The 26,672-nt window shown below is 42.3% G+C and overlaps 1 protein-coding gene across 1 annotated transcript; it reads left to right on the top strand.

Moving 5' to 3' along the window:
• The first annotated feature begins 21,123 nt into the window (after positions 1 to 21,123).
• LOC106576460 (protein BTG1) lies at positions 21,124 to 26,294 on the top strand. Its single transcript, XM_014153656.3, has 2 exons — positions 21,124 to 21,547; positions 25,555 to 26,294. Exons 1-2 carry the CDS (start codon positions 21,403 to 21,405, stop codon positions 25,932 to 25,934), a joined length of 525 nt encoding a protein of 174 aa, XP_014009131.1. The 5' UTR covers positions 21,124 to 21,402; the 3' UTR covers positions 25,935 to 26,294.
• Positions 26,295 to 26,672: the final 378 nt, after the last annotated feature.

The raw sequence follows: 26,672 nt of genomic DNA, 5'->3' as shown, positions 1-26,672 counted from the left end.
TGATGTGAAAGCAGTCATCACTGCTCAAACAACATGATGTGAAAGCAGTCATCACTGCTCAAACAACATGATGTGAAAGCAGTCATCACTGCTCAAACAACATGATATGAAAGCAGTCATCACTGCTCAAATAACATGATGTGAAAGCAGTCATCACTTCTCCAACAACATGATGTGAAAGCAGTCATCACTTCTCCAACAACATGATGTGAAAGCAGTCATCGCTGCTCAAACAACATGATGTGAAAGCAGTCATCGCTTCTCCAACAACATGATGTGAAAGCAGTCATCACTTCTCCAACAAAATGATATGAAAGCAGTCATCACTGCTCAAACAACATGATGTGAAAGCAGTCATCACTTCTCCAACAACATGATGTGAAAGCAGTCATCACATCTCCAACAACATGATGTGAAAGCAGTCATCACTTCTCCAACAACATGATGTGAAAGCAGTCATCAATTCTCCAACAACATGATGTGAAAGCAGTCATCGCTTCTCCAACAAGATGATGTGAAAGCAGTCATCACTGCTCAAACAACATGATGTGAAAGCAGTCATCACTGCTCAAACAACATGATGTGAAAGCAGTCATCATTTCTCCAACAACATGATGTGAAAGCAGTCATCACTGCTCAAACAACATGATGTGAAAGCAGTCATCACTGCTCAAACAACATGATGTGAAAGCAGTCATCACTGCTCAAACAACATGATGTGAAAGCAGTCATCACTGCTCAAACAACATGATATGAAAGCAGTCATCACTGCTCAAACAACATGATGTGAAAGCAGTCATGACTTCTCCAACAACATGATGTGAAAGCAGTCATCACTTCTCCAACAACATGATGTGAAAGCAGTCATAATTTCTCCAACAACATGATGTGAAAGCAGTCATCGCTTCTCCAACAAGATGATGTGAAAGCAGTCATCACTGCTCAAACAACATGATGTGAAAGCAGTCATCACTGCTCAAACAACATGATGTGAAAGCAGTCATCATTTCTCCAACAACATGATGTGAAAGCAGTCATCACTGCTCAAACAACATGATGTGAAAGCAGTCATCACTGCTCAAACAACATGATGTGAAAGCAGTCATCACTGCTCAAACAACATGATGTGAAAGCAGTCATCACTGCTCAAACAACATGATATGAAAGCAGTCATCACTGCTCAAATAACATGATGTGAAAGCAGTCATCACTTCTCCAACAACATGATGTGAAAGCAGTCATCACTTCTCCAACAACATGATGTGAAAGCAGTCATCATTTCTCCAACAACATGATGTGAAAGCAGTCATCACTGCTCAAACAACATGATGTGAAAGCAGTCATCATTTCTCCAACAACATGATGTGAAAGCAGTCATCATTTCTCCAACAACATGATGTGAAAGCAGTCATCACTTCTCCAACAACATGATGTGAAAGCAGTCATCGCTTCTCCAACAACATGATGTGAAAGCAGTCATCGCTTCTCCAACAAGATAATGTGAAAGCAATCATCACTGCTCAAACAACATGATGTGAAAGCAGTCATCACTGCTCAAACAACATGATGTGAAAGCAGTCATCACTGCTCAAACAACATGATGTGAAAGCAGTCATCACTGCTCAAACAACATGATATGAAAGCAGTCATCACTGCTCAAATAACATGTGAAAGCAGTCATCACTTCTCCAACAACATGATGTGAAAGCAGTCATCATTTCTCCAACAACATGATGTGAAAGCAGTCATCATTTCTCCAACAACATGATGTGAAAGCAGTCATCACTGCTCAAACAACATGATGTGAAAGTAGTCATCATTTCTCCAACAACATGATGTGAAAGCAGTCATCATTTCTCCAACAACATGATGTGAAAGCAGTCATCACTTCTCCAACAACATGATGTGAAAGCAGTCATCGCTTCTCCAACAACATGATGTGAAAGCAGTCATCACTTCTCCAACAACATGATGTGAAAGCAGTCATCACTGCTCTAACAACATGATGTGAAAGCAGTCATCACTGCTCAAACAACATGATGTGAAACCAGTCATCATTTCTCCAGCAACATGATGTGAAAGCAGTCATCATTTCTCCAACAACATGATGTGAAAGCAGTCATCGCTTCTCCAACAACAGGATGTGAAAGCAGTCATCGCTTCTCCAACAACATGATGTGAAAGCAGTCATCACTGCTCAAACAACATGATGTGAAAGCAGTCATCACTTATCCAACAACATGATGTGAAAGCAGTCATCACTTCTCCAACAACATGATGTGAAAGCAGTCTTCACTGCTCAAACAACATGATGTGAAAGCAGTCATCGCTTCTCCAACAACATGATGTGAAAGCAGTCATCACTTCTCCAACAACATGATGTGAAAGCAGTCATCATTTCTCCAACAACATGATGTGAAAGCAGTCATCACTGCTCAAACAACATGATGTGAAAGCAGTCATCACTGCTCAAACAACATGATGTGAAAGCAGTCATCACTGCTCAAACAACATGATGTGAAAGCAGTCATCACTGCTCAAACAACATGATATGAAAGCAGTCATCACTGCTCAAACAACATGATGTGAAAGCAGTCATCACTTCTCCAACAACATGATGTGAAAGCAGTCATCACTTCTCCAACAACATGATGTGAAAGCAGTCATAATTTCTCCAACAACATGATGTGAAAGCAGTCATCGCTTCTCCAACAAGATGATGTGAAAGCAGTCATCACTGCTCAAACAACATGATGTGAAAGCAGTCATCACTGCTCAAACAACATGATGTGAAAGCAGTCATCATTTCTCCAACAACATGATGTGAAAGCAGTCATCACTGCTCAAACAACATGATGTGAAAGCAGTCATCACTGCTCAAACAACATGATGTGAAAGCAGTCATCACTGCTCAAACAACATGATGTGAAAGCAGTCATCACTGCTCAAACAACATGATATGAAAGCAGTCATCACTGCTCAAATAACATGATGTGAAAGCAGTCATCACTTCTCCAACAACATGATGTGAAAGCAGTCATCACTTCTCCAACAACATGATGTGAAAGCAGTCATCATTTCTCCAACAACATGATGTGAAAGCAGTCATCACTGCTCAAACAACATGACGTGAAAGCAGTCATCATTTCTCCAACAACATGATGTGAAAGCAGTCATCATTTCTCCAACAACATGATGTGAAAGCAGTCATCACTTCTCCAACAACATGATGTGAAAGCAGTCATCGCTTCTCCAACAACATGATGTGAAAGCAGTCATCGCTTCTCCAACAAGATAATGTGAAAGCAATCATCACTGCTCAAACAACATGATGTGAAAGCAGTCATCACTGCTCAAACAACATGATGTGAAAGCAGTCATCACTGCTCAAACAACATGATGTGAAAGCAGTCATCACTGCTCAAACAACATGATATGAAAGCAGTCATCACTGCTCAAATAACATGTGAAAGCAGTCATCACTTCTCCAACAACATGATGTGAAAGCAGTCATCATTTCTCCAACAACATGATGTGAAAGCAGTCATCATTTCTCCAACAACATGATGTGAAAGCAGTCATCACTGCTCAAACAACATGATGTGAAAGTAGTCATCATTTCTCCAACAACATGATGTGAAAGCAGTCATCATTTCTCCAACAACATGATGTGAAAGCAGTCATCACTTCTCCAACAACATGATGTGAAAGCAGTCATCGCTTCTCCAACAACATGATGTGAAAGCAGTCATCACTTCTCCAACAACATGATGTGAAAGCAGTCATCACTGCTCAAACAACATGATGTGAAAGCAGTCATCACTGCTCAAACAACATGATGTGAAACCAGTCATCATTTCTCCAACAACATGATGTGAAAGCAGTCATCATTTCTCCAACAACATGATGTGAAAGCAGTCATCGCTTCTCCAACAACAGGATGTGAAAGCAGTCATCGCTTCTCCAACAACATGATGTGAAAGCAGTCATCACTGCTCAAACAACATGATGTGAAAGCAGTCATCACTGCTCAAACAACATGATGTGAAAGCAGTCATCACTGCTCAAACAACATGATGTGAAAGCAGTCATCACTGCTCAAACAACATGATATGAAAGCAGTCATCACTGCTCAAATAACATGATGTGAAAGCAGTCATCACTGCTCAAACAACATGATGTGAAAGCAGTCATCACTTCTCCAACAACATGATGTGAAAGCAGTCATCACTTCTCCAACAACATGTACACACACATAGTAAACTCAGTCTCAGAGCAGTTGGAGCCCGCGTGTCTCCAATCTTTAATAAACCTATTTCACTCGAGAAAATCATCAATTTATTGACTTTTTACATGCTCCTATTCAGCTGAAATTTAGGCTGATGTAGATGTTATGGAATAAGGGTATGTGGAGGTATTCTAGCCAACATTCAGTCCCTTATATCTACAGAGAGTAACAAATTTTCTGATGTGTCACATCCTGACCATAGTAAGATGTTATTTTCTATGTTAGAGTAGGTCAGGGAGTGACAGTGGGGGTTTTATGTTTTTCTCCGTTTTTTATATCTATGTTTAGTTTTAGTTTTCTATTTCTATGTTGTTTATTTGGGATGAATTCCAATTAGAGGCAGCTGGTCCTCGTGGTCTCTAATTGGAGATCATACTTAAGGTGGGGGTTTTTCCACCTGTGTCGTGGGCACTTGTATTTTGTTTAGTCTATGTACCTGACAGAACTAGCTGCGCTTTGGTCCCCTCTCTACGACAGCCGTTACATGATGGAGGAGTGGACTGGAGAGTTATTGGCCAGGATTATTTAGGACATGTCTCAGCATGCAGTCTGGGCTCTCCCATCCAAAGTAGTGCAGACAGAAAGAGGTGACGAGTTCGGCAGGCAGAGTGCTACTGTTGGAGATTAGCCTCAATGTGGTCTAAGATTGCACTGCTTGTGCTTCATAATCAGTGTTCAGTACTTCACAGTACCACTCATGCTATTCTGTGAGAATGTCTGGATTTCACTGAAATATAGGCCTACGGCATTGTGTTGTCTTGCACTGCTATTTCATTGCACTGAACTGTACTCTGCTCTCCCTCCCTCCAGTGCAAATGTCCTTGTGCCAGTCAGCCACCCACTGTGAGTGTGGCTCTCATCTGCTTATCCCATCCCATGACTGGCAGCCTGGGCTCAGCCTCACACCAGAACAAGGCTACAGGAGAAAGGGAGGGAGGGAGAGATGGAGGGAAGGAGTTTTGAGAAAAGGGAAAATGTAGAACAGGGAGAGGAGGAAGGAGTGAAGAAGAGGATGAGAGAAAAGAGAACAGAAAGAAGAGAGATCTGTTGTCATCTTGGTACCAAACCACATGGAGGGATGTACTAGAGGAAGGCCACATTTTCTATATCAATAAATCCATTATTTTATCAACATCACGGGCCTCATGACATACACTGGGACAGGGATGTGAAGGCTATATTCACGCCTACAGTATCGTTTTATTGGTGCTCCCCTGTAGGAATGTGCTTTGAAAACTGTTGCCCTGGTTGCATCCCAAATGGTACCCTATTCCCTACATAGTTCACTACTTTTGACCAGAGCCCTGGTTAATAGTAGTGAGCCCTGGTTAATAGTAGTGAGCCCTGGTCAATAGTAGTGAGCCCTGGTTTAAAAGTAGTGAGCCCTGGTTTAATAGTAGTGAGCCCTGGTCTAATAGTAGTGAGCCCTGGTTTAAAAGTAGTGAGCCCTGGTTTAAAAGTAGTGAGCCCTGGTTTAAAAGTAGTGAGCCCTGGTTTATAGTAGTGAGCCCTGGTTAATAGTAGTGAGCCCTAATTAAAAGTAGTGAGCCCTGGTTAATAGTAGTGAGCCCTGGTTTAATAGTAGTGAGCCCTGATTTAATAGTAGTGAGCCCTGGTTTAATAGTAGTGAGCCCTGATTTAATAGTAGTGAGCCCTAATTAAAAGTAGTGAGCCCTGGTTTAATAGTAGTGAGCCCTGATTTAATAGTAGTGAGCCCTAATTAAAAGTAGTGAGCCCTGGTTAATAGTAGTGAGCCCTAATTAAAAGTAGTGAGCCCTGGTTTAATAGTAGTGAGCCCTGGTTAAAAGTAGTGAGCCCTGGTTTAAAAGTAGTGAGCCCTGGTTTAATAGTAGTGAGCCCTGGTTTAATAGTAGTGAGCCCTGGTTTAATAGTAGTGAGCCCTGGTTTAAGTAGTGAGCCCTGGTTTAATAGTAGTGAGCCCTGGTTTAAAAGTAGTGAGCCCTGGTTTAAAGTAGTGAGCCCTGGTTTAATAGTAGTGAGCCCTGGTTTAATAGTAGTGAGCCATGGTTTAAAAGTAGTGAGCCCTGGTTAATAGTAGTGAGCCCTGGTTTAAAAGTAGTGAGCCCTGGTCAATAGTAGTGAGCCCTGGTTAAAAGTAGTGAGCCCTGGTTTAATAGTAGTGAGCCCTGGTTTAAAAGTAGTGAGCCCTGGTTTAAAAGTAGTGAGCCCTGGTTTAAAAGTAGTGAGCCCTGGTTTAATAGTAGTGAGCCCTGGTTTAATAGTAGTGAGCCCTGGTTTAATAGTGAGCCCTGGTTTAATAGTAGTGAGCCCTGGTTTAATAGTAGTGAGCCCTGGTTAATAGTAGTGAGCCCTGGTTTAATAGTAGTGAGCCCTGGTTTAATAGTAGTGAGCCCTGGTTTAAAAGTAGTGAGCCCTGGTCAATAGTAGTGAGCCCTGGTCAATAGTAGTGAGCCCTGGTCAATAGTAGTGAGCCCTGGTCAATAGTAGAGTAGTATGTATGGAATAGGGTTCCATTTGGGACGGCAACCCTGCTTTACAGCGAGATGGTGTCTTTTCCGTCTCTCTTGTTTTGATATGCTGATGCCGATTGAACGCGCCCACTCGGCGAACGGTGGTGGGTAGATCTGTTGACATCGCCATGGCAACTGTAAACGCTCTCCTCTCTCGAAACTACAGTTTCTCAGCTCCCAATTAATTTGGTGAAAAATGTTCTCTCTGTGTTTCTGTGATGTTGTCGCTACGTCCCCAGGCAGTGTTGGCTGGTTGTCAGTTTTTATGAGCCGCGATAATGAAAGAAATGGACACGTCATTGTCCTCTACTTTGGTAAATTGGTGTGACTGGTTTTCTTTAAACACGTCTTTTGGGTTTGATCCACCTGTCATTCCTGCCACGTAACACGCCAGTAATGCTTCACACTTATTGCTCTTCTGCCCCCAGGGTTCTGAGAGACTGGAGAAACTACAGCTCATCGCCCTACACACAACCCAGCTCTGTACATGCATGTACACACACACACACACACGTACAATCTTAACCTCACCCACGCCCTACCCCCATCCCTCACCAGATCTTGTTATGCAGCCTTCCATTGAACATGTCTTGACAAATCTCCAATCTACACTACTGAAGCTGATATGCAATGGTTTTGATTAACATTCTCTTGATTTCGACTAACATTCTCTTGGTTTTGAATAACATTCTCTTGGTTTTGAAAAACATTCTCTTGGTTTTGAATAACATTCTCTTGGTTTTGAATAACATTCTCTTGGTTTTGAATAACATTCTCTTGATTTCGACTAACATTCTCTTGGTTTTGAATAACATTCTCTTGGTTTTGAATAACATTCTCTTGGTTTTGAATAACATTCTCTTGGTTTTGAAAAACATTCTCTTAATTTTGACTAACATTCTTGATTAATGGATAAACCAGGTGTGATATGTTATAGGATGCTAATCAGGTAGATCAGAGGTCAGAAAGGCCTGCATAAGGGACAAGCAGTTCAAATCTCTCTCTGGATCTAGGGCGAAAACAGGCACTGCTACACTAGCCTACTTTACCTGATAAAACTAAAGGGTGAATCCTAACACCAATGGGAGACTGAGTGAAAACTTAGGATTCATCCTTACATGCAATCATTGCCTCCTGAGGATGATTATAGAATCGACGTGATCCACAGAGGCACCAACCCCCATAACCTCCCCTTCATTCTTATCGACAGCCCTCATCCCAGCCGGCCTTCACCGGTCCTGACTTGGCAGCGGCTCGACATGCCCCGACACGTCCCCAGCCAACCACACTCCCGGTCAACCAGAAATGGACCTCCCTTGACTTGACTATAAATAGGTTATAGAAGAACAGGATATGTTTACAGCCAGTCTCTTGACTGGGTTCCTCTATCGTTTACAACATAAAAGACCTCACATTACACCACTATACAATGTATGCCTCGTTGGTATGTTGACAGCAAATAAAAGTGTTGCATGTCTGAGTTAGTGGTTATACAGTACAGCACCTGTGTGAAGGTGTCAGTGCTGGGACTGGTTCAAACCAGCCCAAAGCAGACTGAGGGAGGCCAACGCGCTGCAAGCTGAGAGACAGAGAGAGAGACAGAGAGATTGAATTAAGCATATAGTTGTGGGAGGGAAGGAAAAAGTACCTCTGTAGTATTTTTGATAGTCTAGTACTGCATCTAAAAGCACACTAGTATTTTTGGTAGTCTAGTACTGCATCTAAAAGCACACTAGTATTTTTGGTAGTCTAGTACTGCATCTAAAAGCACACTAGTATTTTTGGTAGTCTAGTACTGCATCTAAAAGCACACTAGCATTTTTGATAGTCTAGTACTGCATCTAAAAGCACACTAGTATTTTTGGTAGTCTAGTACTGCATCTAAAAGCACACTAGTATTTTGGTAGTTTAGTACTGCATCTAAAAGCACACTAGTATTTTTTGATAGTCTAGTACTGCATCTAAAAGCACACTAGTATTTTTGATAGTCTAGTACTGCATCTAAAAGCACACTAGTATTTTTGGTAGTCTAGTACTGCATCTAAAAGCACACTAGTATTTTTGGTAGTCTAGGACTGTCGCAGGAGCAGGTTTGATTCTGAGAGAGGGAGGACCTAGATCAGGTTTTTCCAAACTAGGGGTAGCCTGATTTGAAAATGGGGTAGAGAGAGAAACTCTGAAATAAAATAAATAAAATCGCGCTTGGTTCATAGAACCAGGCGTAGCCGCTAGATGCGGTTGTAATAAACAGAGTAGTTTCTGTTTTCTTCTTAGGAATGTGTGTCTATCTTTTTAAACTACAAAATATTATGACCCCTTCACTGAAAGATGAGACTCTCAGGAACACGTACAGCGCCTTCAGAAAGTATTCACACCCCTTGATTTTTACCACATTTGTTTGTGTTACAGGCTGAATTTAATATGGATTAAATTGACATTTTTGGGCACTGGCCTACACACAATACACCATAATGTCAAAGTGGAATTCAGCTCGTCTCTCATTTAAAAAAAAACATGTCAATACTTTGCCCCTTGACAACCAGCGCACATCTGTATGTTGTAAAAGTGTTACATGGTCGCTGCCCATATCATTGCATAATGCAGAACATACACAAGAGTTCAGGGGCCTTGCTTTAACAAAGTTAACTATTTTCACTGTAGTGTCCAAAACGTCTTTCAAGCTGTCAGGCATTCCTTTGGCAGCAAGAGCCTCTCGGTGGATGCTGCACTGTACCCAAGTGGCGTCAGGAGCAACTGCTTGCACGCGCGTTACCACTCCACTATGTCTCCCTGTCATGGCTTTTGCGCCATCAGTACAGATACCAACATGAGCTTTGGCTACATATGGACCGTTAGCTGAATTCCCGCAAGAGAGTAACGGTTAATGTGATTGGATGTTAGTTATTTGACTAGGCTACCTGTATTTGACATTGTGTTGTTATTTCACTGAACACTAGATGGTTTAATTTTATTTTTGCCAGTGAAACAAGGCTACTAAGGCGAGAAAAAAAACCTCACCCAAATGTATAGCCCTGTTGAAAAATATAAATGGACTGTTTGAAAATGCGAGGATAAAAATGTTTAGTTTGGGAATAGCTGATTTAGTAGAATTAGATGCACACGTTTCCCCAATGCACTGGAAGAGGTGGGCTGTGAGCCATAGGTCCTTGTTCTGTTCAAGTAGCCAAACAACAAATCTAGGTTACTTAATTGGGAAGATGCCGAATAGCGAAGCTTCTGTGGTGGTGTTCAAATGTAGGCTATGCAGTTTTTGGCATGCTGACTGTGGTTGGCCCAAACTCTATCTGATCACCAGCTGTTTGAGGCTGTTTAAAGGGTGAGTCATGCTCGGGCACAGTCATTGGTTTTGTGATGACTCATTCACGCGCACACGCCCACTCAGCACTTAAAGAGACGGCTGTTCAGGGAGTGTCGTCATCCCCTCCAACTAAAAGCCTACCTGATAAGTGTGTGTGTGTGTGTGTGTGTGTGTGTGTGTGTGTGTGTGTGTGTGTGTGTGTGTGTGTGTGTGTGTGTGTGTGTGTGTGTGTGTGTGTGTGTGTGTGTGTGTGTGACCTAAAAGCAATTTAATGCAAATATAACCATTTTGACATCACTGTAGGCACATGCCACTTTTATTAGTACAGAAATATAATCTTTATACTCACTTAATTGCCAAGATGAACGTTTTTCTCACAAGTTTACCTGGATCACCAACATTACTAGTCCGTACCAGTCTGTAATAAAACTTGGGAACAATATACTATGAATGTGTGCATGGACCTTAGAATATTCAAACCATCTAATACTCTTTTGTTGGATTCGATTTGTCCTGTTTTTTTAATATCCCCATGAACTTAAGACAGCACACCGCAGTAGTTTTCCTATGAGGCTGGAGTCATCAGGGATGTGTTCAGTAGGGCACACCGTAGAAAAATGTTTTGACACAGTAAATGATAAATATTGTTTGTTACTGGAAAAGTCCCTCTCTGTTTCAGTATGTTTTAATCCATCTGGTGCCCATTGAATATGACCCAGACCCAGTTTGTCTGTTTCCCACGTCATGTCATCTGCTGCATTACATTTTGGTTTCACAAATTATTTGTTTATCCAAATGTTTGGTGATTGTAACAGCATGGAAATAGACAACATGCAGCCTGTACAAGCTACACTACATGACCAAAAGTATGTGGACACCTGCTTGTCGAACATCTCATTCCAAATTTATGGGAATAAATATGGAATTGGTCCCCCCTTTGCTGCTATAACAGCCTCCACTCTTCTGGGAAGGCTTTCCACTAGATGTTGGAACATTCCTGCGTGGGACTTGCATCCATTCAGCCACAAGCATTAGTGAGGTGGGGCGCTGATGTTGGGCGAATAGGCCTGGCTCGCAGTCGGCGTTCCAATTCATCACAAAGGTGTTCAATGGGCTTGAGTTCAGGGCTTTGTGCAGGCCAGTCAAGTTTTTCCACACCGATCTCATCAAACCATTTCTGAATGGACCTTGCGTGGGGAAGGGGGCATTGTCCTGCTTAAACAGGAAAGGGCATTCCATAAACTTTGCCACAAAGTTGGAAGCACAGAATGGTCTAGAATGTAATTGTATGCTGTAGCGTTAAGATTTCCCTTCACCGGAACTAAGGTGCTAGCCCGAACCATGAAAAACAGCCCCAGAACATTATTCCTCCTCCACCAAACTTTACCACTTCAGCCAACTCTAGGCATTGCACATGGTGATCTTAGGCTTGTGTACGGCTGCTAGGCCATGGAAACCCATTTCATGAAGCTCCCGACGAACAGTTCTTGTGTTGACGGTGCTTCCAGAGGCAGTTTGGAACTCGGTAGTGAGTGTTGCAACCAAGGACAGACGATTTTACGCTCTACGTGCTTCTGCACTCTGCAGTCCTGTTCTATGAGCTTGTGTGGCCTACCACTTCGGGGCTGAGCCGTTGTTGCTCCTAAACGTTTCCACTTCACAATAACAGCACTTACAGTTAACCGGGGCAGCTCTAGCAGGGCAGAAATTTGATGAACTGACTTGTTGGAAAGGTGGCATCCTATGACGGTGCCATGTTGAAAGTCACTGAGCTATTCAGTAAGGCCATTCTACTGCCAATGTTTGTCTTTGGAGATTGCATGGCTGTGTGCTCGATTTTATATACCTGTGTACAACGGGTGTGGCTGAATTAGTCGAATCCACAAATTTGAAGGGGTGTCCACGTACTTTTGTATATATAGTGTATCTAGCCAAAATGTCATTGCAAACACCAACATAGTTAGCAATGAGCTAACCAAGCTACCAAAAAATGAGCAAGCTAGCTAGCAAGCACAGATCATGGTGGATAATTTCAGTAGAAAATGGTCAGGGAGAGGTGTGGCAGCACCTCAGGAATTTATTTTGGCATATGCCGAAAAAATGACATAATAGCTAAACAGTTATCTAGAGCGAGAACGAGCCAGGCTACAATAAATGTTTTGAATTGGCTACCTAGACCTGTTCCCTATTATATTTTATAGGCCTACCTGCTGCTGCAATGTCCAGCCGTCTCTCTCTCCTTGAGCAACTGCCCACACACACACATGCATTTGATGCCACACACAGATTAGTTATTGTGTCATATTCCGATCCTGGCTAAAATGTAGATTTTTATGTTGATTTTGATGTGATTGATAACATATTAAAATACTGTGCCTAAATAAATTAAATGAACAGAAATGATTACATTAATTTCCATGACTTTTAAAAAACTTTTCGGATTTGATTATTTTCTCAAACTTTTCCAGGCCTGGAAAATACAATAAATTCCATGACTTTTCTACGATTTTCATTTTTTTATTTCACCTGTCTTTAACCAGGTAGGCAAGTTGAGAACAATTTCTCATTTACAATTGCAACCTGGCCAAGATAAAGCAAGCAGTTTGACACATACAACAACACAGAGTTACACATGGAGTAAAACAAACATACAGTCAATAATATACAGTGAGGGAAAAAAGTATTTGATCCCCTGCTGATTTTGTACGTTTGCCCACTGACAAAGAAATGATAAGTCTATAATTTTAATGGTAGGTTTATTTGAACAGTGAGAGACAGAATAACAACAAAAAAATCCAGAAAAACGCATGTCAAAAATGTTATAATGAGGGAAATAAGTATTTGACCCCCTCTCAATCAGAAAGATTTCTGGCTCCCAGGTGTCTTTTATACAGGTAACGAGCTGAGATTAGGAGCACACTCTTAAAGGGAGTGCTCCTAATCTCAGTTTGTTACCTGTATAAAAGACACCTGTCCACAGAAGCAATCAATCAATCAGATTCCAAACTCTCCACCATGGCCAAGACCAAAGAGCTCTCCAAGGATGTCAGGGACAAGATTGTAGACCTACACAAGGCTGGAATGGGCTACAAGACCATCGCCAAGCAGCTTGGTGAGATTATTCGCAAATTGAAGAAACACAAAAGAACTGTCAATCTCCCTCGGCCTGGGGCTCCATGCAAGATCTCACCTCGTGGAGTTGCAATGATCATGAGAACAGTGAGGAATCAGCCCAGAAATACACGGGAGGATCTTGTCAATGATCTCAAAGCAGCTGGGACCATATTCACCAAGAAAACAATTGGTAACACACTACGCCGTGAAGGACTGAAATCCTGCAGCGCCCGCAAGGTCCCCCTGCTCAAGAAAGCACATATGCATGCCCGTCTGAAGTTTGCCAATGAACATCTGAATGATTCAGAGAACAACTGGGTGAAAGTGTTGTGGTCAGATGAGACCAAAATGGAGCTGTTTGGCATCAACTCAACTCGCCGTGTTTGGAGGAGGAGGAATGCTGTCTATGACCCCAAGAACACCATCCCCACCGTCAAACATGGAGGTGGAAATATTATGCTTTGGGGGTGTTTTCCTGCTAAGGGGACAGGACAACTTCACCGCATCAAAGGGACGATGGACGGGGCCATGTACCGTCAAATCTTGGGTGAGAACCTCCTTCCCTCAGTCAGGGCATTGAAAATGGGTCGTGGATGGGTATTCCAGCATGACAATGACCCAAAACACACAGCCAAGGCAACAAAGGAGTGGCTCAAGAAGAAGCACATTCAGGTCCTGGAGTGGCCTAGCCAGTCTCCAGACCTTAATCCCATAGAAAATCTGTGGAGGGAGCTGAAGGATCGAGTTGCCAAACGTCAGCCTCGAAACCTTAATCACTTGGAGAAGATCTGCAAATAGGAGTGGGACAAAATCCCTCCTGAGATGTGTGCAAACCTTTTGGCCAACTACAAGAAACGTCTGAGCTCTGTGATTGCCAACAAGGGTTTTGCCACCAAGTACTAAGTCATGTTTTGCAGAGGGGGTCAAATACTTATTTCCCTCATTAAAATGTATAACATTTTTGACATGCGTTTTTCTGGATTTTTTTGTTGTTATTCTGTCTCTCACTGTTCAAATAAACCTACCATTAAAATTATAGACTGATCATTTCTTTGTCAGTGGGCAAACGTACAAAATCAGCAGGGGATGAAATACTTTTTTCCCTCACTGTAGTAGAAAAATAAGTCTATATACAAAGTGAGCAAATGAGGTGAGATAAGGGAGGTAACGGCAAGAAAGGCCATGGTGGCGAAGTAAATACAATGTAGCAAGTAAAACACTGGAATGGTAGATCATGACCTTACAAACCCTGCAAAAGTCATTCACACAGCACTGCCTGATAGCTGTGTTGACATGACAACTGGGTTGCGTCTTGAAATCACGAATGGAGCACGTGACAAACGCATTCGTTTTGGTTGACTGTTGCTTGCAACTTGTTGTACAAAGTTGTGACTAGATGGAGTAGAGCTACGGACGAGATTTACCATTGAACTACTGCGAGAGTTTGGACGTTTTTGAAGTCAGACGATGTGTCGGAGACGGATATCAGGTATGACAGCAATACGCAGTCAACATGTGGTCAATAGGGGGACACAGTTTTAATTTGTTAAGACCACATTTAGGCTGCATCGGCATTTAGCAGGACAAATTGGCTTGTTTATATTGTATCTGTGCATTGGCAATGAGTTGGATACATTGTAGTTTATTTCCCAAATCCCACTTCCACCGGAATGTGGCAAGCGCGATTTACATGATAGGATAAATATGAATAAATACATTGTACACTACTGTTTGTTTACCTAGATATGACGTTAGTTCGCTAGCATTGTGAAGCAGTGTCTATGCATACAAGCAACAGTACACTGTTTATTTGTGATAAAATATCAATCGCCAGTGAAACCATAGATTTTTACTTTGAGCAAATCTAAGTGATATTCGACTCACCAGGCTTCAAAATGGAAATTCAAACTTGCGGTAGTTCAACGGTAAATCTCGTCCGTAGCTGTACTCCATGTTGTACTAGTCACAACCACTGGATGCAACTAAGTTGCAGATTAGTTGCTTATTAGTGCAGGGGGGTTCAATCAAGAAGAAACCCATTTGCAAGCAACCAATGTTGTGTCCAAGTTGCTTCGTGTAACTCCAGCCTAGCTAAGACTTCATTCACCCTACAACACCTAACCACCACAACACACACTCAAAAGTAGACACACACATACATGCTAAAACCCAGATACTGGACACATTGATCTACATATGTGCATTGACACATATACACAGCTTATACTTGTATAGAATGTACTGTCCATAGAATTGGGCACATGTGGTGTACCTGTTTACAAGCAAACATCTGCCCCATGGATGAACCGCAAAACAGACTGATACTGTAATTGAAGAGATTTCAGCCCACACTTTGACTGGAATTAACTAACATGGCCACAACATCCTGCTTGATGAAGGGTAGCACCCCCGAACCACTTTAAACAGCTAAGTCTGGGACCCTTGTTTTATTACAAAGAAAGACAAAAACAGGGTCAAGTATCTCTCGTCATCTAGGATGTATCCCAAATGGCACCCTATTCCCTATTTAGTGCACTGCTTTTGACCAGGGCCCAAAGTACTACACTATGTAAGGAATAGGGGGCCATTTGGGACACAGCCCTACTTTAGTAAGTTCTCCCTGAATCCAGTGTCTTGGAGTATGACTTTATAGCATTATGATGTATTACATGAATTATCATTATTAAAAGTAGTCTACAGTGGCAGGTAGCCTAGTGGTTAGAGCATTGGGCCAGTAACCTAAAGGTTGCTGGATCGAATCCCCAAGCTGACAAGGTAAAAATCTGTCGTTCTGCCCCTGAACAAGGCCGTTAACCCACTGTTCCCCGATAGGCCGTCATTGTAAATAAGAATTTGTTCTTAACTGACTTGCCTAGTTAAATAAAAATACTGTCGTGTCTTTGGGGGTACCATTAAACGGAAGATATGTTTATCAATTAGCTCCCTGTAATTATTATCACGCGATTAAACTGATTAATCGTTTAATTGTAAATAACTAGGAGATCGGGGCACCAAGGAGAATATTCAGATTACAAAGCTATAATTTTCCTAATATAACTTTCCTGTACTATAATATTATATTCTATTACAGTATAGGCCGATTATCTTCTAGTTTCAATGGTGTATTTACCTCTAGTCCAGTCTCATCCCAAACGTCGTAAATTGTTGTATCTGCACGAACCCAGTCTTTACTAAAATCATCCATACATCAATTGTCTTAAAATCATTTATTTACTACACTAAGTAATTAACAGAAAAACATACAAACAGTAATTATCGTCACAAAGGATTGGTATCGGAATGTGCCCTTGTGGGCTAAACAGGCAGGTCGGCCTGTTGAACAATGGATCATAAACGGTCAGGCTCAGAAGTTACACAGAGTTCATTAATATTAACAATTGACAATTGAAGGCTCACTCATTCGGGAACAATTGCAATCAATATATATTTACGCTCAGTGTGTCGTCGTTCTTTGTTGGAGAGTTCGGTTCTGTTGGGAAGTTTTGTCCGCGCTCTCTCTCTCTCTCTCTCCGGTTAGAATGGATCTTTCAGAGCGACATTCATTAATGTCGTCATCGAATGGTTGTTTCGTTGGTCTTCGCGTTCAATGATATAATTTACTTAGCTGCAGACTAATAATTAATATGAAAGACTTGTTCTTATTCTGTCAGTATCGATAGTCTAAAAGTTAACCACGTGGTATGGTTCACTTTCAGTAGAGGAATTGGAAGGTAAAACCTATTAGCCAACGGAGTGTAGGCCTGGTCTGAGGAAATGTAAATCAGGGGGTGTTTTATAGTGCCCATAGAACAGCTTGTCAAATGACGCCTGGTCCTGTATGGGTCCCTGGGGGCGTGCCTATGACTGAGTTAGATTTGGTTACAGAAATACAATTCTATCACATTACATCAGTACAATAGCATCTCAATGTCTTACAAAAGCTTTATCCTTATTAATACATTCCATACACCCATATGATGCAAGTCTCAAGCTGAGTCTATTATATAAACAGTTTTATGGTAATATGGCTATATTGTCTCTTCTGAGTATCACAAAATTGTACCAAGCGGATCAGTTCGTAGCTGGATTCTTCACCAATCTTCCATACCTTCTCCAGAACACAAAATGTCGCTTGGCTCTCCAATTCTATGAGTTGGAAGAATTTCCTGTGTCTCTCTATGGGCCATGTGGCCAGAGATTCTCCTGGAATTTTAGAGTTTTTACGACCCTTTACACACAGGGTCGATTGGGGGGGGGGGGGGGGGGGGGGTGCAACAGGGAGGGGGTCAACTGTCCTCCCTGTACCAAAAGAGGCCAACGTCATGACAATACTATATAGAATGTTCTGGAAGAGTCTGATGCAGATTTGACTCATGCTCCCCATAGCTCTTTATTTAACTAAGCAAGTCAGTTAAGAACAAATTCTTATTTACAATGACGGCCTACCCTGGCCAAACCCTAACCCGAACGATGTTGGGCCAAATGTGTGCCGCCCTATGGGACTCCCAATCATCTAACCAGGGTCTGTAGTGATGCCTCTACCACTGAGATGCTGTGCCAGAGACATTCATGCCAATAAATATGGAGACTTAGCTAAGTATTTATGGATCGGTTATTATACATTACGATGGAAGTCAGCCTTGTACCTTTGAGAATAACAACACACGGAGCCTGTCGTCTCTAGGCCTTTGTTTTGGCCCTCATATTTTCACTTTATCTTTGAAAAATGACTACTGATACGGCAAATCCATGTAGCTGTGAATGTAAACAAATCATGACCAAATACAGAAGTACTGTAAAAACCTAAACTTACTCTCTGAACTTTCTTTCAACATAGATGTGTGTGTGTGTGTGTGTGTGTGTGTGTGTGTGTGTGTGTGTGTGTGTGTGTGTGTGTGTGTGTGTGTGTGTGTGTGTGTGTGTGTGTGTGTGTGTGTGTGTGTGTGCGCGCGCGTGCAATTTAAAGCCACACAACAAAATAGTCCTATTCCATTCCATTCCCAGAACCACCTCCTGCAGTCAAAGCAAAGCTCCACTGAGCTCGGGGAGAAGACATGGGAGTCATGGAAAGTTAGTGGTTTGCGGGGATGAGTTACTTCCCTGTATATCTGTAGGTCTGGATCAAAAAGGGGGAGGAGCGTGGAAAGTTCCCCAGCAGTTTTGTTTTCTGTCTTCCATTAACCCTGTCTGTGCCACACCCAAACACTTTACTCTCACGTGAACCAGCGAGTATCATTTTCCATAAACTAGGCCAGGCCTGTGTGGTTGTTATTTTAACCTAGACTTTGAAGATGTCTGTTATCTGACTGTTGACAGGTTGATTTGTTACTCTACGTCTGAAGTAGTACATGATTAGGGAGCTCTGCCTAATGTTAGGAAAACATGTAGAAATCCTATTTTCTTTTCAGAGCAAAGGGGATAGACCCTACAGTAGTTATAAAGCTGTCAGATACCTGTTCAAACCTGCAGACGCACAGCAATCAATGTTTCCACAACGTTTAGGCAACATAGTGAAATCAGGCTGTTGTGGGTATGAGAATGTATAAGGGCTCTCTCTTCTCTCTGGGTCTGCTCTTGTTGACCAGACACTGTTGGTTTAGCTTTGCAGTGACCCATAGCTGTGTGTATGTGTTTGCGTGTGTGTTTTTTTTTGTGAGTGTGTGCGCTCACAACTGTGTGTGTATCCATGGCCTCTCAGTCAGCACTGTGAGTCAGTGTGTTTGTGGAAAACACACACACACACACACACACACACACACACACACCACACACCACACACACACACACACACCACACACACACACACACCCTCCAGTGGGCATCCAGGTCTCTACTCTCTCGCTCTCTCTCTCCGCTTGATCCTGAGCTGACATTCTTCCTCTACACTCTTCATGTGTGGTTCAAGATAAACGGGCCCATTCATTGGGTTTGACTGTAGGCAGGCAAAGCATTAGGGCAGGATACCCCACCCTAGTCTGGCAACATCTGGCAACACATTCCAGCCTCCGCCGGTGGCTGGCTACTAGGGCTGGGAATTGCCAGGGACCTCACGATACGATATTATCACGATACTTAGATGCCAAACATATTTCCACTATATGTCCGTGTAACGTTCGTCAAAAGGAGTCGACCAAGGTGCAGCGTGGAATATGTTCATCTTGTGATTAATTTACTCAGAACACGATAAAAAGTAATGAACAAAGAAAATACGACTGTCACGTTCTGTAGGCACACAAAGCAATACAAAAATAAAGATCCCACAACTACAGGTGGGGAAAGGTTGCCTAAGTATGATTCCCAATCAGAGACAACGATAGACAGCTGCCTCTGATTAGGAACCATACTCGGCTCAAAACAAAGAAATAGACATCATAGAATGCCCACCCCACACCTTGACCTAACCACATAGAGAAACAAACCGAGAGAGCATGAGAAAATTAGTTTTGATCAGTCATGGAAATAAAAGTGGTGAAAACATGTTGGCTCCCTAATTATTATTTTTTTAAGATGGAGAACAAGCTATAGGATGAAAAACACCAGAGTTTTGGTGCTGGTACAGCAGGCTAGCGCTAGCTAACGTTACCTAGCTAAATTAATTCTATACTTGGAGTCAAATATCAATATAATATTGTGCAAAAATAATATTGTGATATGTAACGGTATAGACCCCCCCCCATCACTTCTGGCTGCACCTAAGGATTGTATAAACATGACAGTATGCCACCTGACATTTTCTCTCACTCCTTGACTCCCATCTCCCAACCTTCATTGTCTCTCTTTTACTTTCTTTATCTCAGAGGGAAAGTCAGGGGAATTCCTCAGCTCTGGGTATTCATTAACATTGTCTCTCACCTTGTTCCAGCCTTCTTTCGCTTAACATCTCTGTCCCTCGCTCTCTGTTTCTATATGTGTCTTTTCCCCCATGTGGTGTGAGTAGCAATTTCTCACTCTTTTCCTCTGTAATGAATAAAGACTGGTCATTGTGTGAAGGATGTCGTTCTCTGAAATGAATTGTGGCACCGTAAGACATTTAGTGAGTAATACTTGTAAAGAGTTCCATCTTTCTTTTTATCAAGAAGAATTTACCTAAAGGGTGTTGGCCTACTCCCAGTAATAATTCTAAATCAATGTTTGTGTAATTTATGTACCTAATTTACAGGCAGTGAAAATGTAGAATACCCAAAGTCATACACAAACGTTAGTGTATGTCAAACTCAGAAAAGTGTGTATTGCTGATGCATCCTGTATGAGGGAATCCCCATTGACTGACCACCAGTGGAGCCTGTCCTCCTATAGCTCCTTTCACCAACCCCCACTGGCAAAGAAACCCAAAGCCAGAGTTTAGTGCTGTAAAAGCAGAACCACAAGGGGAGGGATGATCAATCTGTTTGAAATAGGTCATTTTGTGTCTGACTCTTCAATCATTTGTGTGTGTGTATTAGGGAATTACTGGAAGTGATTATGGTAAACCCCCTTACTACAGACACTTAATAAAAAAAATGGCCTGCAAGAGCAGCTATGACAACAACATGTACAGCATGCCTTGAATACCAACAATCATGAGCATAACTGTATCCAAAATGGTGTGCTTAATTACGCACTAATGCACATTGAACCTAACCATAATTATTCTGTCCGTTTTATGAAATAACTGAAAACCCAGTGCAAGATGTTGTTGTTTTCGATGGGAGCACATTATAAGGGGTTAATTTTCATGCTTGTATTTTGCTCTCAAGTGGTCTGTTTATTTTCAGAGCGTTGAGGCGAACAGTCCACTCCTCCTATGGGCTCGTCAGGCTGTCGAGCGGACGGGATTGGCGAGCCTTCGTTGTTGTAGCTGCGCGCTGTCGCTTTCTTCGGACGGCGGGGGCGGTATAAAACCCATGTCCTCCAACACATTCGTTCACTCTGGTGGAGTAAAGTGACATTAAAAGGGTGCCTCAACGTGGCATCCTAGAGAGAGACCCCTCTATTTACCAACAGCCGTCACCACACTGTACCGTCCTGGCACACGTAGTACCCTCCGAAACGTCCCTACCTCGACTAATAAATGACCAGCATAGGCGCCAGAGAAATAAAACAAGTGAAAGACACGGATCATTATCCGAACGTGGAGAGAAAAACAACGAATCATTTTCGGAATCATATGTAGGAAAAGCGCACGAATCGTCGTCGCAGTTGCCTTCTCAATGCATACCCTTTGTGCTCGGGGAACGATGAAACCAGAGATTAGCGCCGCGGTCGGATTTCTGTCGAGATTTCTGCGGATAAAAGGACACGTAAATGACAGACAGCTTCAATCATTCAGCGCAAGTTTACAGGATATCTTGTCAGGTAAGACATGTGTTTCTCGTTTTGTCCTACGTTTCCAAGGCTACTTTAGATTATGACCTCTGTTGGTGTTGTGTCATTTTGTGTGTTAAGAATAATTGTAACGAATTGTTGTGTTTTAATCCCATTCCGAAGGGGATTTGCGCCTCTGTTCACAAAGTAACACAAGCGCCCCTCGACCATTTGCGCACGAGAAAAAGAGACAAGAATAGATATGTTGAACAACAATCTTCAATCAACAATCTTCAATCGATCGAATCAACCATGTTCTATTCAGATACATCGTCGCCTAATTCATGTTTCGAGTTTAGTTACGATGTAATAACGTGGAATAAAGCCGGACTTTATTTGTTCCAACAAGGAAGTGCATCTTTCGCACCAGTACAGTTGGGTCGATCAACTCTTAATTAACATAAAAATGGGGGAATCTATACCCAGTGAATTGAATTAGGCTATTGAATTACGTAATGCAGACAAGAAAACGTTGGATGATATGAATTTGAGCAGGCAAAAAAATATATATTATAACACTTCGATCAGGAAAATAACAGACCCATAGGATTCGGATTATTTTTGTTATTAGAGTATTATAGCCGCCTACATGTTTTACTCGATCCTCTTGAGCGAGCCTCAATCGAATCGAAATTATAGAACCAAAAGGAAAATAAAAAATGCAGAATAAATAGCCCGTATAGATTCCCGCCGTTGACGAACATGTATGAGTAAAGAAAATCTATTTATTTACAATATGTTCTAATGTAGACATTCTAGCTAAGTGAATAACGTTAACTCTGTAATAAGGACACATAAATTGATCGATACAGCCACTATACTATGCGTTATTGACAGCCTTTTTTGTTGTTGTACAAACCACTGAAATCATTTTTTATTTATATTTCCTATTGTAAATATAGACCGTTTTTACAGTCTAAAATTGGCATGCGTCTGCCAGTTAACAGCAAGTGTCTGTCCCTCTAAACACTGAACACCTACATCATGACCTCAATTTTAACATGTTTTGCAACAGCTGTGTCATCTGCAAAGCCATTCACGTTCAAATTCATATAATTTTAGAGCGTTTTGGATGTGGGCTACACATTTAGCATATCAGGTTACATAATTGTTTATTTCTATTCAACAAACTCTTAGTTTACAATGCTATTTTCAACTAAACATTTTCCAAGGAAGTGGCTTTGTTTGTGCGGGATTTGCATAGAAAACGAGTGGAAGCTGTAGTCTGAGAATAGCTCTAGGACAGTGCACTGTTTGTAAACAGCCAAAGTTGAAGGCAGACTGAGCAAAATGGCCGCCGTCAGAGGGTAAGTGGGGGGTTGGTAGCGGTGGGGTTGGGGCTGGAAGAGCATATCATCGGGGGAGGAGTGTAGGAAGCACATTATCTAATAAAACAAGTTGCAAAGGGACTTTGTGAAGTGGCCGTCCTCCTCCTTCAACCCCATTTTTCATTCGTCTTCCCGAGTGAGCATAAACAACTCTGTGAAGCCCCCCGCTGCTGAAGTAGTCCAGCCATCTCACTGTTGCTTACAGCTTCATTATCACAGTTTATTGTGTCTGTGTGTTCAATAAACAGGCTTTGTTTGTGTATATGGGGGAGAAGGGGGACTTGCTCTAAATATCCACATTGAAACTGTGGTCATTGTCTAACTGTTGTTAGTTAACCATTTGGACTTCCTGTTTACCAGTAACCTGCTTAACCAAGGTTTGAGCAGTGACCCAATTTGAAACTCCCATAAATCGCCCAACCACACCACCACAGACCAATGGAAATCACCCAACAACGCCCCAAACAAATCCAAATGTGTATTTAATAAAAAGCCTCCATACAATTTATTGCCACATAATATCCTTAGGGCACTTGGCTTTAAAGAAGCACTGGAAAACTACTTTATTTAAAATATATAGTTGAAACTCATCTGTTTTTTTTAGCCTCCCTTCTTCCCCAGTTCCCTGGTTTTAGAATAGGCCCCTCCGCTCTGACCGTTCTCAGCGGCCTCGTTTCTTTTGTGGTGCAAAAGATCAGCCCCATCGTAGCTGCCTGGTGCTTTTTCATGAGTGCCAAGCCCTCCATTAGGGTGCCTTACACAGAGTTCTACTGATAACACAAAGGAGACATTATATAACAGGGGTGTTGTGCAGGACAGGTGTTCTCCGGGCTCTGGCCTAGTTCAGAGGCTTTTCACAGGCAGGCAGGCAGGCAGGCAGGCAGGCAGGCAGCACATTCAGTTTAGCCACTATGCACCACTGGGGTAACTCGATACTGAGGAGTCTAAAGTGGAGAAAATAGGATGATTGGTATCACACGCACACACAGATGCATATTGAACACACATACATACAGTATATATACAAACACACACAAGACACAGTAAATGTGAGTATTGTTAGAGATGTTAGGTTAATTTAGACTTCTGAGGAGCGGTTTTCTAATTTCATTCTTCCCTGTTAGGCTACTATTATACTATGAAAGCAGCAGTCATCCGCGTCTTCTAAAATGAGTTAACGGGGAAGGAATGAGAGCTCTTCTCTTTCTCGTGTTCTCCTTAAAATGAGTAATGTGACCTCTTTTCTCTCTCTCTCTCTTCTTCCAACCTATTTTGTCACTTAACGCCCCTTTAAATATACCATACGAATGATATCACAGTGAATCACCAACGGGTATGTGGACACACTCGTCATATTAAAAGGGACGGTGTGGCTTTAAGAGGGGGAGTTCTCCAGCCCAGATTGCTGGCCAGGACTTCACCACCTCAGTGTTGTTGTTCAGCTCCGCTCTGTTTGATGGAGGACTTTGTGCCGCTCGGCCAGAAGGTGATTGTGAAATCAAACTTTTCTCTCTCTCTCTCTCTCTCTCTCTCTCTCTCTCTCTCTGCTGTGTGTCACGTAGGCTCCGGTTACAGAGCGACAAATGGTTTATTGCTGCTTATCAGCCCCATAAGCAGACTGTTATGGTTTATTACTGCACTACAACAAAGCCTGCCCCTGTCTACAGTCTGTTTTACACACACATACCACACACACACACACACACACACACACACACACACACACACACACACCCCTTAGTAAGTGGAAAAGTACATTATTGTGCTAAATAGTTGGTCATTATATCATGTAACCCAAATACCAATAGAAATAGTTGATGCTTTATTACATGGTAATAGAAATATCAAATAAAAAAGCAGATAAGATATTCCAATGGAATCATGTATTACCTACAATGGAATAAAAGCTTTATTAAATCAAAAGACAATCTAAAGCAACGCTACTTTACCATAATCATTATTAAGGGGTGTTTAGTACAGTAAAACTTAAACAATCATTTTTCCTTCCATTTTCAATGGAATCATGTCATTTATTATCTGTAAGTAATCCATGCCACAATCGAAAGATACATCTAAACTAATAACGTTGATAGATTAGTTATGCGTGCTTAGAACATCATAAACAAGTATTACCTTAGACTCCAGCAACTCTATAATAAAATAAAACATGATTATAGTTTGATTTGCGATACAATTACTTAAAATCCAACTATACAGTTATTATCATGCTATTAATCACATTTATGTCCCAATTTATGACCTTATTCAATGTTTATCAAAACACATGCATCCTAATCTCGCATAACACACACACACACACACACACACCACACCCTAGGAACTAAGGCTGATCAGGTGCAGACAGCTTTGCACCCCGCTTCTCCCTCAGATAGATGTCTGAAAGTAGCAGAGATTTAGCTTACTGGCTCTCACCTGTAAACACCAGACAGCATCTCTTACATCTCTCCCTCTTTCTTTCTCTCTCTCCCTCTCTCTTGTCTCCTCATACAGAACTACACAGGCTCTACTATAGGGTAACCGAAGAACAACAGTTACCCCCTCTGTGCCCTTTTTTGGCAATACAAGCAATACCATGGTAACCTAATAGTGATCCAATGATGATGAAACTCATGGTAACCCGATAATAACCTCCTCTCTCTTTCTCCACAGAGCAATACAAGCACCACTGGTTCCCCGACAGGCCATGCAAGGGCTCGGGCTACCGCTGCATCCGCATCAACCACAAGATGGATCCCCTGGTGGGGCAGGCAGGCCAGCGCATCGGCCTGACCATCAATCAGCTCTACCTGCTGCTGCCTAGTGAGCTCACACTCTGGGTGGACCCCTTCGAGGTGTCCTACCGCATCGGCGAGGACGGCTCCATCTGCGTGCTCTACGAGTCCCAGCCGGTGGCCCCGGCGCCGTCGGGAGGCAGTGCGGTCACCTCGACCCCCATGGTGGACAGTCACATCAGCTGCAAGGAGGCGGCAGGGATGCTGGGCAGGACCAGCCCTTCCAAAGCCTACAACATGATGACTATGTCCAGCTAAGGGCTGCCAACTGCCACGTTGGGTCGTGGGTTTCGCCCTAGTTGGTCGATGGCGAACCTTTTTAAAGCTAAAAAGAAATGAAATGAAAAAGAGAAAAAAAAGGAGAAAAAGCAGAGGATGTGGCCTATCGTCCAGGTGAAACCTTGTGGGTTTGATATTTCTTTTCTCCTTCCTCGCTCCATAGTCTGTTATGTTGTGTTGTGGGATCTACCAGAGGCTTCGTTTTTTCCCTGCGGAGAGGGCTGTGTGGAGCGTGGAGCTGTTGGGGGCAGCTAAAACAAACCAAGAAACTGAACAGAGAAACAGCGCAGAGAAGGGGCTGCTTTTTGTTTTCGTTTTTTTACACAGGTCTATCAATGTTGACTTTGCACTTTCTTCTCCACATGGTTACAATGGGTACCATGTCACCACCACCCTCACCACCCTCTCAAAAGCTTCAAGGAACTGCTGTCAAGAACCATACCGTTGAATTTCAGCCTTTTATCTACTTCCTGTTGTTATTGGGTGTACTTCCTGTCTAGGAAGGAAGTTAAGGGGCTGAGGTCCGGACTGTGCCTGTTTCTAGGTCAGTCTCTGGGGAAATGCCCTAAGTAATTTTCTTCTAAATCCCAGTTTTTAGACCATAGGGCATTTTTTTACCCCCAGAGGCTGCCCCATATACCAGCGTCGAGCTTTAGGAAGCCCCTCCCCTCCATATGGAAGTGCAGTGGAATGCGCTGTGACACCTGTTGCTAAGGA

This window comes from Salmo salar, chromosome 17 (genome assembly GCF_965601325.2).
Source record: "Salmo salar chromosome 17, fSalSal1, whole genome shotgun sequence".
Lineage (NCBI taxonomy): Eukaryota > Metazoa > Chordata > Actinopteri > Salmoniformes > Salmonidae > Salmo > Salmo salar.
The sequence above is the reverse complement of the archived record's forward strand: the minus strand, read 5'-3'. Positions and strand labels throughout refer to the sequence as shown.

Coding starts and splice junctions, on each gene's coding strand:
- LOC106576460 (XM_014153656.3), top strand. CDS start 21,403: ATGCATACCCTTTGTGCTCGGGGAACGATGAAACCAGAGATTAGCGCC. Junction 21,548..25,554: donor TTTACAGGATATCTTGTCAG/GTAAGACATGTG, acceptor CTTTCTCCACAG/AGCAATACAAGCACCACTGG.